This window comes from Halichoerus grypus, chromosome 13 (genome assembly GCF_964656455.1).
Source record: "Halichoerus grypus chromosome 13, mHalGry1.hap1.1, whole genome shotgun sequence".
NCBI classification, from domain to species: Eukaryota; Metazoa; Chordata; class Mammalia; order Carnivora; family Phocidae; genus Halichoerus; species Halichoerus grypus.
Window position 1 is genome coordinate 86,127,183 of NC_135724.1, and position 14,887 is coordinate 86,142,069.

The 14,887-nt window shown below is 37.8% G+C and overlaps 1 protein-coding gene across 3 annotated transcripts in view; it reads left to right on the forward strand.

The window, feature by feature from the left end:
- The window catches only part of NAA25 (N-alpha-acetyltransferase 25, NatB auxiliary subunit), a 73,311-nt gene that overhangs the window by 30,885 nt on the left and 27,539 nt on the right, over positions 1-14,887 (forward strand). For 2 of the 3 annotated variants that reach the window (XM_036076628.2, XM_078060953.1), the window contains exons 11-14: positions 407-519; positions 7,948-8,155; positions 8,980-9,069; positions 14,131-14,311. In XM_036076628.2, coding sequence (XP_035932521.1) covers positions 407-519; positions 7,948-8,155; positions 8,980-9,069; positions 14,131-14,311 — 592 coding nt within the window. The remainder of the gene's footprint in view (positions 1-406; positions 520-7,947; positions 8,156-8,979; positions 9,070-14,130; positions 14,312-14,887) is intronic. The other variant, XM_036076629.2, reaches the window with a different exon arrangement.

A 14,887-nucleotide genomic window follows, 5' to 3' on the forward strand; every position in this document is an offset into this window, starting at 1 on the left:
TTTCTGAAGCGTAATAACAAGTAAACTGAGATTGTAAGATTCAGCTCCTTTTTAAAGTATTTGTTTAAATGGGCAAGCCATCCTGCAGCCCTCATTGTCATTCTCATTCAAGCATTCAAGCAAAATTTTATTTTTTATTTTTTAAAATATTTATTTGAGAGCGAGAGCATAAGCTGGGAGAAGGGGCAGAGGGAGAAGCAGACTTCCCACTGAGCAGGCAGCCCGATGCAGGGTGCAGGATCATGAGATCATGACCTGAGCCAAAGGCAGACCCTTAACTGACTGAACACCATCAAGCAAAATTTTAATTTAATTGAAATAAATGTTTTTCAAATCAGACCTCTTAAATTAGAATTTGCTTCCACTCATGAATTAATTTGGTGATTTCTTTTTTTCTCTCTCTTAGGTGATCCAGAAGAATTAATGTTCCAGTATTTCAAAAAGTTTGGGGATAAACCTTGTTGTTTTACAGACCTCAAGGTGTTTGTTGACCTCTTGCCTGCTACACAGTGTACAAAAGTAAGTACGGTTCAGAATTCTGTTGGGTGCCTGTATTTACTGTAACTAGGTTAAATTTGTGTGTGAGAGTGGTGAACACAAGATGCCAAGGTCAAGGACTCCAGGTGCTATTGGATTAAGACATGATTTCTTGTTAGATTAAGCCACCAAGAGAATAAGCCTCTGATGGATAATTGGATTGTCTTTTTGTTTTATGGTGTGTTTTTGTTTTGTTTTTTACATGTAGTTGTAAGAGAAATGATACAGAGAGCTCTGTATACCCCATTCCCATTTTGCCCCATTGATAACATCTTGCATAACTATAGTATAATATCATAATTAGGAAATTGACATACAATTCACTAACTGTATCCAGATTTCATGAGTTTTACATCTGTGTGTGTATGTGTGGTACGTTACATGTGTATTTAGTGCAGTATGTAGTGCATGTGGATTCAGTGACCCCCACCAGTGTCAAGATACAGAACAGTTCCACCGCCAGGATCCCATGCGCTACCCCTTTTTACCTGCGGCCATTTCCCTGCACCTTCCTCTTTCCCTGTCTCTGTCCCCTAGCAATCACTAATATGGTTTCTATTTGTGTAATTTTGTCATTTTAAGAATGTTATGTAATAGAATCATATTATGTGTAACTTTTTGAGATTGACTTTTTTCCTCCCTCAACATAATTCCCTGGAGCTTCATCCATGTTACATGTTTCAATAGTTCATTCTTTTGTATTGCTGAATAGTATTCTGTGGTATGGATGTGCCATCACTTCTTTAAGTTGTTGAAGGACATCCAGTTTCCTGTTTTGGGCTGTTACAAATAGAGCTGCTGTGGACATTTGTGTGTGGGTTTTTTTGTGTGAACTTAAATCTTAATTTCTTTGGAAAAAAATGCCCAGTAGTGTAATGATAGCTACATGTTTAGTTTTTTTTTTTTTTTCTTTAATTTCTTTAAAGAAATGGCCAAACTTTCACAGTGGCCATTTCATTTTAAATTCCTGTTAGCAGTGAATGAGTGATCCAGTTTCTCTGCATCTTCATCAGCATTTAGTGTTGTCACTATTTTTTATTTTAGCCATTCTGGCAGGTACGTAGTGATATTTTATCGTGGTTTTAATGTGCATTTCCCTAATGGTTAATGATGTTGAACATCTTCTCATGTGCTTATTTGCCAGCTTTATATTCTCAGTGAAATGTGTGTTTCTGTCTTTTGCTCCCTTTCTAGATTGTTTGCTTTACATCTTGTTCAAGATGTTTGTTTTACATCTTGAATTTTGAGAGTTTAGATATTCTAGATACAACTCCTTTGTCAGATACGTGGTTTCATATATTTTCTCCCAGTCTGTGCTTGTCTTTTTATCCTTTAATAGGATCCTTTGCAGAGCAAGGTTTTACATTTTGATCCATTTATTTTGGAATAATTTTAGATTTACCGGAAAGTCACGAAGATAGTACAGAAAGTTACACCATACTCTTAACCCTTGCTTGTTAATATCTTAATTACCATGGTGGTACATTTGTCAAAACTAAGAAACTGGCATTGGTACATTACTATTAACTAACCCCTAGATTTTATTTAGATTTCTCCAGTTTTCCCATTAATGTCCTTTTTCTGTGCTGTGATCTAATCCAGAGTACCACACTGTAGTTAGTTGTCATATATTGGGAGTTTCTGATGTGAATGAACCAATGTAAATCTATTACATAATGAGATGGAGAACCTTATCTTTAGACTCCTCATCCACAGCAACATGTATTGGGTCAGATTGCTCACCCATTGCTGGGAACTTCATACCCTGTTCCACATTAAAGGTTTGTAGCATTTAGTCCAGAGTGTCCTTGGTAATGGGCAGCTGGAGTACTCTACCAATTGGAAGAACAGTGTATTTGGGGTAGGATAAGAGCACCATATAAAGAAACAGTGGCATGTATAAAAGTCTGTGGCTTTGATCAGTTTTACTCATAAATACCTTTGTAAATAGTGAAGGTTGCAATGAAGCCTTCCTATCACAGGGTTACCACCACCTGTTATTCCAGAATGCCTTCTGTCACCTCCATAGTGGAGGTGACTAGAGTATTTGTTTGGTGGTCATATCTTCAGTCCACCGGGCTTGATACTTGGCAGTCTTGAGGTGACGTATCTAGGGCAGATGGAGTAGTGCATTCCCAAACTGGTAAGTAGCCAGTGGTCTCTATTGGTTCTGAAATGACTGTCACCATTCACTTTTGTTTAGTAAAGCTATTCTTGGAGTGCTGTACTTACAGGGCACAGGCCAAGTTTTAGATTTTCCGGATTAATTGCTGCATATCCAGAAAAAGGGTTCTGGGTTCTAGGAGGACTTGAAAGCATAGGAGAGAGAAATGGTTAAGTGGAAGAGAGGTTTGGTCTGGTGAGGACACAGTCCTTCCTTTCTCATAATTGAAAAGCTCCTGTACAAAAGGGGAATGAGAATTGGGATCAGCAAGAAGTTGTTACAGGGAATTCAAAATTTGGCCAGTGGAAAAAAGATCTTTCTAGTAGTTAGATTCTCTAAAAATATAGTGTGTGAGTTTCATGTTACTAGAGAGATTTAAGCAGAATCTAGAACCATGTTGAAGAGATTCCTTCAGTTATGTTGCACATATTATGTACTAAGTGCTAAGATTTGGAACAATTGATCATGTCTTCTGTTGCTTCCCATCTTAGAAGTTGAAGCATCAAATAATGGAGCTGCGTTAAAGGAACACTTAAATTACCTTCAGCTGAGATTCACAAGGGTTTGTTAATGTGTATCTAGTACAAGCGGCTCTACTGTATTAGTATGTTTGAAAGTCTTAGGTCATCTCATGTGACCTCATATAGTAATAATCTATTGAGAGGAGGAACCCTCTAGAAATGCTGGAATACTAGCAGTGATAGGTAGTCGTCGTTTTGTGAGACAAAGGATTTAAAGCTGTTGCAATGAGTTTTGTAGTCCCACGTAAATTTTTCATTGAGAGGGGTCATTTTGCTGCCACAACTTTTTAAATGTAGGATGACTTCAGTAGCTAAAAATTCTGCCACTCAGCAGCGTGTTTGTCAGAGGATTGCAAACCATTCAAGTAGGTTTCAAGCTGATAGCTGTAGTCCCAATCTTTTAAAACTGGGACTAGCCCCTACGAGTAGGCCACTGAATCCAGTTATCCTGAAGTGGCTCACCCAGAGTGATGTTTTTATCTTTTGATTTCCTTTGCCTTGGGGTTTTAAGCTAAACAAATGATTCCAGTTTTTAAGGAAGCTTTTTGCATAGCAGTAAAACTGTACAGATTAGAATAAAGAATCAATGTATTGTTTCATGACAAAACCTATCTGGAAGATTCTTCAGCATTCCCTGAAGAAGGCATTAATATTAAGCATCACTAATATATAAAATAGCTAGCAAGAATGGAACAGCGGGCAGTAGAAACTATATAGGCATTTAATAAAAAAAAATGAAAACCAGTGCTACAGTTTCTTTGTTGCAAATGATTATCTGATAATAATTAAAATTCATACAATTGGAGACAAATTGAAGCAAAGTTGTTACAGATGTGAAACTGCATGAGTAGGGTTTTCTTTTTAATTTTAATTTTTGTCAAAAAATTACATGGATAAAGTTGAAAAAGCGAAATGGTACTATAAGGCTTCTATTGAAAAACAGTAGCAGCTCTTTGCCACCCTCACCCTGGTCTGGCTTTCTACAGCCAGATCACTTTCAACTCCTGTGTCTTCTGTGATTTACCTCCGTATTTCTAAATTACAGATTTGTATAGCTGTTAGTTTATTTTTACAGTTACAGTCTTCATCTGTTGGAGCCCTTTTGTGGAAAGATGATCATCTCATTTACAACATCCCACTTCTCTCCTTAAGTACTTGCCCCCTAGTTTAGTTTAGTGTTTATTCAGAATTTATATTTTTATGACCAAAGGCTGAAGCACTTTGTATATGGAGATTACCTTTCTTGCACAGCTTACTTCCCCAGATTTAATATTTTTTTGATTCACCCCAATCTGACAGAACCATAAAAGTATAAAATTCCTCTTAGTGTAGTCTAAAACATGAGGTGATCATCTGTTTCATTCTCCCCCATACTTTCTCTATCCTCCCACCCCTCACCACTCACCTCAGAAATACTTTTTTTTTTTTTTTTAAGATTTTATTTATTTATTTGACAGAGAGAGACACAGCGAGAAAGGGAACACAAGCAGGGGGAGTGGGAGAGGGAGAAGCAGACTTCCCGCGGAGCAGGGAGCCCGATGTAGGGCTCAGTCCCAGGACTGTGGGATCATGACCTGAGCTGAAGGCAAATGCTTAATGACTGAGCCAGCCAGGCGCCCCAGAAATACCTTTTTTTTTTTTAAGATTTTGTCTATTTATTTGAGAGAGAGAGGAGAGGGAGAAGCAGACTCCCCAATGAGCAGGGAGCCTGACGTGGTGCTTGATCCCAGGACCCAGGACTCCGACTGAGCCACCCAGGCGCCCCTCAGAAATACTTTTCATAAACCTGTTTGCCACCCTTGTGTTTGGGGTCTCAAACATTTGGCATGTGACATTCTGGGATCTGGTTGGGAGTAGGGGGAGGGGACCAGGGCGCTCATCACTGAATAACTGAGTTTCATTTTATCCTCTTTTTTTTTTTTAAACTAACACAGAGCTTTTGTTTATTTATTTTAATTCCAGTATATTGTACATACAGTGTTAAATGAGTTTCAGATGTACAATATAATGATTCAACATTTCTGTCTCATGATAAGTGTACTCTTTAATCCCCATCATCTATTCCACCCATCCTCCACCCACCTCCCCTCTGGTAACCATGTTTGTTCTCTATAGGTAAGAGTCTGTTTCTTGGTTTGCCAAGTTTTCCCCCCTTTGCTCATTTGTTTTGTTTCTTAAATTCCACATATGAGTGAAATCATGGTGTTTGTCTTTCTCTGACTTATTTCACCTAGCATTATACTCTTTAGCTCCATTCATGTTGTTGTAAATGGCAAGATTTCATTCCTTTTTATGGCTGAATAATACTCCAGTGTGTGTACGTGTGCGTTTGTGTGTATACACTACATTTTCTTTATCCATTCATCTATTAATGGATACTTGGGCTGCTTCTATAATTTGGCTATTGTAAATAATGCTGCAGTAAACATAGGAGTGCATGTATCCCTTTGAATTGGTGTTCTCGTATTCTTTGGGTGGATACCCAGTAGTGTGATAACTGGATCATATGGTAGGTGAGGATGTGGAGTAAAAGGAACCCTTATGCAGTGTTGATGGGAATGCAAGCTGTGTAGCCATTGTGGAAAACAGTATGGAGTTTTCTTAAACAATTAAAAATAGCACTTTAGGGGCGCCTGGGTGGCTCAGTTGTTAAGCGTCTGCCTTCGGCTCAGGTCATGATCCCAGGATCCTGGGATTGAGCCCCGCATCGGGCTCTCTGCTCCGCGGGAAGCCTGCTTCTCCCTCTCCCACTCCCCCTGCTTGTGTTCCCTCTCTTGCTGTGTCTCTGTCAAATAATAAATAAATAAATAAATAAATAAATAAATAATAAAAATAGCACCATTTCTAGCTATGCCTGATATCCCTGAGTCTACAGTGCCTCTGGTTCAGCTTCTCCTTGCGAGTAAAACTGCAGGCTTCTGCTGGGTTTAGGAAGTCAGTCTGTGAGCTAGGGGAGGGGTCAAACTTCTTAGATGGAATTTAACCAATTCTCCTGTTTCCATCCTACCAACACTTGAGCTTTCTCGTGCCCTGAATTTCTGCCTTCCAAGATTCTGTGGCTGGAATAGACTTGAGGCCCCTTGTGTATGTTAGATTTCTGCCCTGTGCGTGTAGGTTAGCACTTAACACCTGTCCTTTTGCTTTTTATCTTTGAAATCTTGTTAATGTTTTTTATTTGCTGTCATCTTTTCACATGTTCTTGATCCTTGTGGTTTGATTCTTTGTTGTCATCTTAATAGGATTTTGGCAGTGAGGAATAAGCCTGTGTTTAATAATGTGTAATGGAAATGGTACATTTTTTAAAATTCTTACGAATTTAAAGAATTTAAAATGTTTTATTTATTTATTTTAAAAGATTTTATTTTTTTGAGAGAGTGAGAAAGAGAGAGCATGAGTGGGGTGAGGGGCAGAGGAAGAAGCAGAATCCCTGCTGAGCACAATCCCAGAAGTCTGGGATCATGACCCAAGCTGAAGGCAGATGCATAACCGACTAAGCCACCCAGGCGCCCAGAATTAAAAACATTTTAATGCAAGATGTTACCATTGGGAGAAACTGGATGAGAAGGGTACATGGGATCTCTCTGGATTATTTCTTAACAACTGCATGTGAATCTGTAATTATCTCAAAATAAAACTTTAATTAAAAAATAATTTAAGGCCACTGACATAACTATTCCTCTCAATGTGTCATATTTTCTTAAAGAATTTACTTGTATGTCACTTGTAATTGTAGGTTTGTTTTTTGTAATCTGCTCTTTATAGTCTAATTAAACTTTTCATTGTCATATCATATATTATGTTGATGTGGAATAATTTATGAAACATTTTCACAATTCTTTTAATCTTTTAGTTAGTATAGCACCAGTATTGACAGGTTACTTGTGGCCAGCATTGGATGAGTATGCATGCCATTTTCATTGGCCTTTTACCAGCATTGTGTGTGTTAGAAACTTTTTTATTTTAGTAATTTTGGTAAATAGAAAATGTCTTGGGACGCCTGGGTGGCTCAGTTGTTAAGCGTCTGCCTTTGGCTCAGGTCATGATCCCAGGGTCCTGGGATTGAGCCCTGCATCGGGCTCTCTGCTCCGCGGGAAGCCTGCTTCTCCCTCTCCCACTCCCCCTGCTTGTGTTCCCTGTCTCACCATCTCTCTCTCTGTCAAATAAATAAATAAAATCTTTTTTTTTTCTTTTTAAAGATTTTATTTATTTATTTATTTGAGCGAGAATGAGAGAGAGAGAGAGAGTGCGCGCACATGAGAGGAGGGAGGGTCAGAGGGAGAAGCAGACTCCCTGCTGAGCAGGGAGCCTGATGCGGGACTCTATCCCAGGACTCCAGGAGCATGACCTGAGCTGAAGGCAGACGCTTAACCAACTGAGCCACCCAGGCGCCCCTAAATAAAATCTTTTTTTTTTTTTTTAAAGATTTTATTTATTTGACAGAGACACAGTGAGAGAGAGAACACAAGCAGGGGGAGTGGGAGAGGGAGAAGCAGGCTTCCCACGGAGCAGGGAGCCCGATGCGGGACTCGATCCCAGGACCCTGGGATCATGACCTGAGCCGAAGGCAGACGCTTAACCGACTGAGCCACTCAGGCACCCCCTAAATAAAATCTTAAAAAAAAAAAAGAAAATGTCTTTTCTAGATCATTTCAATGTTTGTTAATTATGGCCTACCAAAGATGAGTTCTGTTTTGAGATCTGTGCTCCTTTTTTTCTACATTGCAGTTTATTAATCAGTTACTTGGAGTTGTTCCTTTGTCGACACCAACCGAGGATAAGCTGGCCCTGCCTGCGGACATCAGAGCTCTGCAGCAGCATCTGTGTGTGGTGCAGCTGACGAGGTTGCTCGGCTTGTACCACACTATGGATAAAAATCAGAAACTGAGTGTGGTCAGAGAACTTATGTTAAGGTACCAGCATGGACTAGAATTTGGTGAGCATTCTTTCAAAATGTGTAATAGTTGCCTGATTTGCTAAGGTTTAGTCCATTTTTGTTGGTTTTTTTTTTTTGTTGTTGTTGGTTGTTTTTTACCACCACTCAGAGCACCTTGTTTTAATGAATTTGGCAAGGAGAATATTTTGTCAGGTGGGAAGACTGTTCACATGTAAAACCTTTCTTAAGTTTGGAGCTTTAAATAATTATAGTTGTCCATATTCTTGATTGAGCTAACTCTATTACACTGGGGCTCATATGAATTACATGGAGTTTATGGTTAATTGTGACATTTTCTGCTTATAGGCCTTAGTATTTTAATATATAGACTGAAATTGAACAAAATGAATGTTATAAATTATGAGGTAAATGTTTAGTTTAGAAGTAGATGATCTTTTTGCTAGATATATGTGGTAAAGTGTAAATTATGTGACCAGATGTCAGTGTTTCTCTAACTGTATTCTAAATCATTAGGTGAAGTAAAGAGCGTACTATTACTTTAGTTGTACATGGCCCTTGGCTTCTGTTCTTCTCTTTACCTGAAACCTTCCAAATCTTGCTGCTCTCCCTTTTGGGGCCATTGCAGATACCACCTTTGTTCTGGAACTCTTTCTTCTTTTCCAGCTGAGTGTGGCCTTAAACCTTCTTTTGAATCCTTTGATTCATGGCTTATATTTTTCTTCTGGTATTTACACGACTCTTACTACTTTCATTTCCTCTTTTTATCTTCTCCCTCCTGTCACTTTCCTGCTTTAAAAAACTCCTTTGGGGCAGTGTTAGTTGAACAAATGTTAAAATACAAATATGGGATTTTTTCCCTACAGGGAAATCCTGTTTGAAAACCGAATTGCAGTTTTCAGACTATTACTGTCTCCTTGCTGTCCATGTGCTTATTGATATATGGAGAGAAACAGGTAAGGAAGAGTAATTTCAGTTTAACTTTACGCTTTGCTTTTATTGATTATAAATCCTGAGACTGATTATATAATCCAAGAATTTGATTTATGCTTTTAGGTTTTTCCTCCTTGCCCTTCTCCAGGGTGCTTCTAGAAGAACCCTTCTCCAGATATCCCCTTCTCTGTAAGCAGGATAATCTTAAATCAGTGCACATCTGTTTTTATTTTTTAAATTTTGTTAAATTGATAGTTGACACACATTACATTAATTTCAAGTGTACAACATAGTGATTTGACAGTTCTGTACATCATGCGATGCTCACCACAAATGCAGCCACCATCTCTCACCATACACCGCTGTTACAATACCATTGACTATATTTCCTATGCTGTGCCTTTCATCCCTGTGACTTACTCATTCCATGACTGGAAGCTTGCACCTCCCACTCCTCTTTTTGCCACCCCCACTCCTCCTGACAACCACCAGTTCTCTGTATTTATAGGTCTGTGTCTGCTTTTTTGTTTGTTCATTTTATTTTTTAGATTACACATATAAGTGAAACCATATGGTATTTGTCTTTCTCTGTCTAGCTTATTGCACTTAGCATAATACCCTCTAGGTCCATCCATGTTGTTGGAAATGGCAAAATATTCTTTTTTATGGCTGAATAATATTTGTGTGTGTGTGCGCGCATGTGTGTGTGTACCACATCTTCTTTATCCATTCATCTACTGATGGACACTTGGTTTGCTTCCATATCCTGGCTATTGTAAATAATGCTGCAGTAAACATAGGGGTGCGTATATCTTTTTGAGTTAATATTTTCATTTTCTTTTGGTAAATACCCAGTAATGGAATTACTGAATCATATGATATTTCTATTTTTAATTTTTTGAGGAACCTCCATACTGTTTTCCACAATGGCTGCACCAATTTATATTCCCACCAGCAGTGCATGAGGGATCCTTTCTCTCCACATCCTTGTCAACACATGTTATTTCTTGTTTTTTGTTCTGTTTTTAAACATTTCTAAATAGTGAATAATGACGAAGTTGCAACAATTAAAATATAGAGAAACTGATTCAGAGATAGATGTATAGGCCCATGAAATGGAGTAGCCCTTTTTATTCACTTAAAAAAATGTTTAGGAGAATGCACTCTTTGGAATATAATTGTAATTAACCTATTTAGGACAGAAATACAATATATGCTGAAGGAAGCATCATATATCATTGAGCAAGAAAAGGATGATTCAGCAAATGGTATTGAGATTACCTTTTCTTTAGGTCTCATTCCTGACATTTTCTTTTATTAGCAGTTTTTTGGAGAAAAAAATAGGTACTTATTGCATATTATTCACGAGAATAAACTACACAAGAAACAAAGGCCTGGGGAGACAGTACTGTGCATGATGGACACAAGGCCTGTCCTCGAGATCATTTCATGGAGCACTTGATTTTGATACCATCATCCTCGTGCTTAAAATCCTTCAGAGGTGCCCTACTTTCCTGAGGATAAAGGTCAACCTCTTTAGGATAGTTTACAATGCTCTTTATAATGTAGCCTCTGCCTGTATCTCCAAATTCTTAGGTACTTACAGCCTAAATCTGTTTTTTTGTTTGCTAGTATTAGTGAACATCATGTGCCTCTCTTTGAAATAACTTTCTTCCTTCCTTCATCTGACTTTTACTCAAACGGTACCTCTGACAAGCCTGTCTTGATTTCACCCCCCTCCCCCATTGCAGATTTTATGCCCCTTCTCAACTTTTGTAGGACGTTGTGTGTACCCCTGTGCTAGTACTTGTTATACTATATTGTACTGGAGATGGGGGTGAAATCCTTTTTATCAGAGTCTTTGTCATCTGAGCCCCAGAATTGTGAGTTTGCATAGAGCTTAAAAAAAACATCATTAATGAACTGACCTCTTAGTAATTTGGTTCCTACTCAGATACCCTTCCCCACTTATTCTAGCATCCATTCTTGCTCATAAGTGACTATATGGCTTTGCTAATCCCTTGTTTTTTTGAGCAATATGCCCAATATAGCAATAGCAGCTAGCAATTGTTGATCATCAGGCACCTGAAAGTGCTTTACATGAATTATATAATTTAAACCTCATAATAATACAGTTAAGATTAGTACAGTTTTATAGATGAAGGAAAGACAGGGCAGAGAGAAAGAAGTTAAGCAAATTTTCCATAATCATACAGTGCAGATGCATTGGAAAATTGCCAATATTATAAAGATGCAAGGTTTCTTGCAGTCAGTGAAAGTGATGTTGAAATGCTCTAATTAGAGGTATAGTCATTGTCCAAGGTGGATCTGACAGATATTAGAAATCTATAGAAATTTGGTACGGATGTTGGAAGAGACTGATTTGAATGTGAAAGATTAAGAAGAGCACTTTAAGAAATTGATGATGCTCTCAGATATTTTGCAAAAAGGCGTTTGTTTGTGATTCTGCAAAAGTAAAATGGGGAGTTAAGGATCCTTTTTTCCCTCTAGTTTAATTGAAGAAATGTGATTGGCATATTACATTGTATTAGCTTAAGATTGTATAGCTTAAGATGTATAACATGATGATTTGATGTATGTATATCATGAAATGATTACCACAAGTTTAGTTAACATCTATCACCCCATAGTTAGATGTTTTTCCTTGTGATGAGAAATATTAAGATCTACTCTCCTAGCAGCTTTTGAGTATGCAGTATAGTATTGTTATCTGTAGTGCATACTATACATTAACATATCCCTAGAATATATCATTTTGTTATAGTACAACATTTAGTTAGAAAAATTTTTTCCCAAAAAGTCTAATCAGTCCTTCATGTTCTTTTCTTTTTTTGCTTGATGCTCTTTTGATTTGGTGAAGAATTTGCATAGAGTTGTAGTTACAGCGTAAATTTTGCAAAATAATAAATATCTTTATAACGGTTTAATAGGTGAGAAAGAAGTGTAAATTACTCTTTTTTTTTTGTTTTTGTTTTTTGCTATTTAGTTTGAAATTTTGTTTCCGTTTTAAGGAGATTTTTTTTTAATACTAGTTATCTTTGTGTAACTAGGACTTTTTTTAAAGATTTTTATTTATTTGAGAGAGAGAGCATGAGCTGGGGGAGGGCAGAGGGAGAAGCATACTCCCCTCTGAGCGGGGAGCCCGACACACAGCTAGATCCCAGGACCCTGAGATCATGACCCGAGCCAAAGGCAGATGCTTAATCCACTGAGCCACCCAGGTACCCCCCCCCTTTTTTTTAAGATTTATTTATTTACTTCAGAGAGAGAGTGGAGAGTAAGTGTGCACACCAGTTGGGGGAGGGGCAGAGGGAGAGAACCCTCAAGCCGATTCCCCGCTGAGCACAGAACCCGATCCATGTGGGGCTTGATCCCATGACTCTGAGATCACGACCCAAGCTGAAACCAAGAGTTGGTTGCCTAACTAACTGACTGAGCCACCCAGGCACCCCAAGTAACTAGGACTTCTTAAAATTATTTATTCCCTTTAATTGTCCAGCTGTTTTCTCTACTTACCTCTGAGCCCCTTGAGGCCAGGAACCACCTGTGACCCTTATCCTCTGGTCCTATATCTAGTGTTACTCCAGAGTTTAAGTAAGTGTTGAATTCAATAAAATTATGATTGTGAAGACTAGGTAGCAACATGGAAAAATACTTCAAAGCAAAGAGCAGAACACAAAATTAGATGTATGTCGTGATTACTACTGTGTAAAAGTAATTCTGACTCAAAGGCAATACATTAAAATCAATGGTACTTTGCATAGATTATACGTATGCATAGTTTGGGTAGGATTATGGGTATTTATCTAAAGCCCCAATTTTTGATTATATCTCATTTCTTTCAGAAAAAAGCCTGTAGCATATAATTCGAAAAGCTCAAGGCATAGAGCTTTTACTTTAAGTTTTTTAAGTTTTAGTTTAAGTTTTTTCTGACTGTAAAAATAACTTACAAAAGTTTTGGGAAACGGGCGCGCGCCTGAGTGGCTCAGTCGTTAAGCATCTGCCTTTAGCTCAGGTCATGATCCCAGGGTCCTGGGATCAAGCCCTGCATCAGGCTCCCTGCTCCACGGGAAGCCTGCTTCTCCCTCTCCCACTCCCCAGGCTTGTGTTCCCTCTCTCACTGTGTCTGTCTCTGCCAAATAAATAAATAAATAAATAAAATCTTTAAAAAAAAAAGAAGTTTTGGGAAACAGTTTATTTTAATCTTACTTTTCCATCTTCCAAAAGGCATTCTAAAATTTGGCATATTTCCTTCTCTTTTTTTCTGTGCATGTCTTATAGACTAAAGATCACATCTTCACATTAATTTGAATTCTGTGTGTTTTACTGAACTGTTACTGTATAAGTATTTTCCCTTATTACTAAAAACTCATTAATGTCAGATGGCTGCATAATGTGGGTTTTACTATAGTTTACTTAATCATTCCCCCATTATTAGTACAGTGAATATTTTTGTATATAAATCTTTATCTCCATTTCATATTATTTTCTTAGGTTCATAAAAGAGAAGTTACTTAATCTTTAAGACTATTGATTAAGACTATTGATTTAAGACTATTGAATTTTGGTAGGCCAAAAATAAGTATATTAATTTGATTATTAATGAACAGCTTTTTTCAAATATCACTTGACATCTGAATAGTAGAGTTGCATATGGAAGAAAAATGTTGTCTAGAGAGAGCATCTTTCTGGGGTCTGGTAGAGAAAATCCTGTACTGGGAAGGTTGGTGGACTCAAATTCTCCTTCAAAGTCCATCTCTTCTCAGAATCTAGGATTCTCGGAGATTCTGTAACTTCTTTCATAAGACCTCACAACTTGAAGTTTGCATCACTTTTGCAGATGCATGTTTAAGAACTGAGGTAACTATTGAGAAACTGTCTATTCTGGGAAATTCCCTATTTTGCTTACAGGTGTGTATCTAAAATTTGTTCTTTGACACCTAAACTCATTCTTCAAATAGTTAGGGGAGGTGATAATATCAGTAAGTTTTTGTCTTTTGTTTGTGAGAAGCCTTCCTTTGCTGCTAAATATTGTGGGTAATACTGTTACATTTTGGTTCTAGGTGACCAGACTGCTGTGTGGCAGGCCCTGACTTTGCTGGAAGAGGGATTAACCCACAGCCCTTCCAATGCTCAATTCAAATTGCTGCTTGTTCGAATCTACTGTGTGCTGGGGGCCTTTGAACCAGTGGTGGATCTGTACTCCAGCCTTGATGCTAAGCATATCCAGCATGACACCATTGGGTTGGTAGTATATACTCTGAATACTGAGCAGCCAGCTGCACAGGGTGGGGTCCTTATACGTGGAGCACAAACTCTTCAATTTTAGCAGTAGAGTTGTTTCTGTTATTAAGCTTTTTAGATTAAGTAATCCCCCATGATGACCCATTGCAAAGCAGAAAGATTTTTATATCTTCCAGCATTTAATGGTAATTTTTAAATTTGCACAGTTTTGAAAAGGTAAGAAAATTTTCCCCAGAGATAGCAAACAGCTATATACTTTGAACACTTTTTCTTAGCACACATTGTCTTGAAGTCTTTATTTCTGCTTTGCAGTTGAGATTAACACATGTACTTTATTTGTTGACCTTAGAGATCCTTTGAACTTGTGTTTTGACTATTCTTTATGATGAATCAAGGGTATTTTCTCTGTTCCCTTTGGGTCCATTAATCACCTGAGCCTAAGAAAGCATGGCGTAGAGCTTTAGGTCTCCCGCAAAACTGAAATAACTTTGCTCTTTTTAAAAAAAAAAATTGATTCTGTGAATGAGATAATTCATGTGGCAAGATGTTTTAACTTTCCTGTGTGCCTGTTTCTCT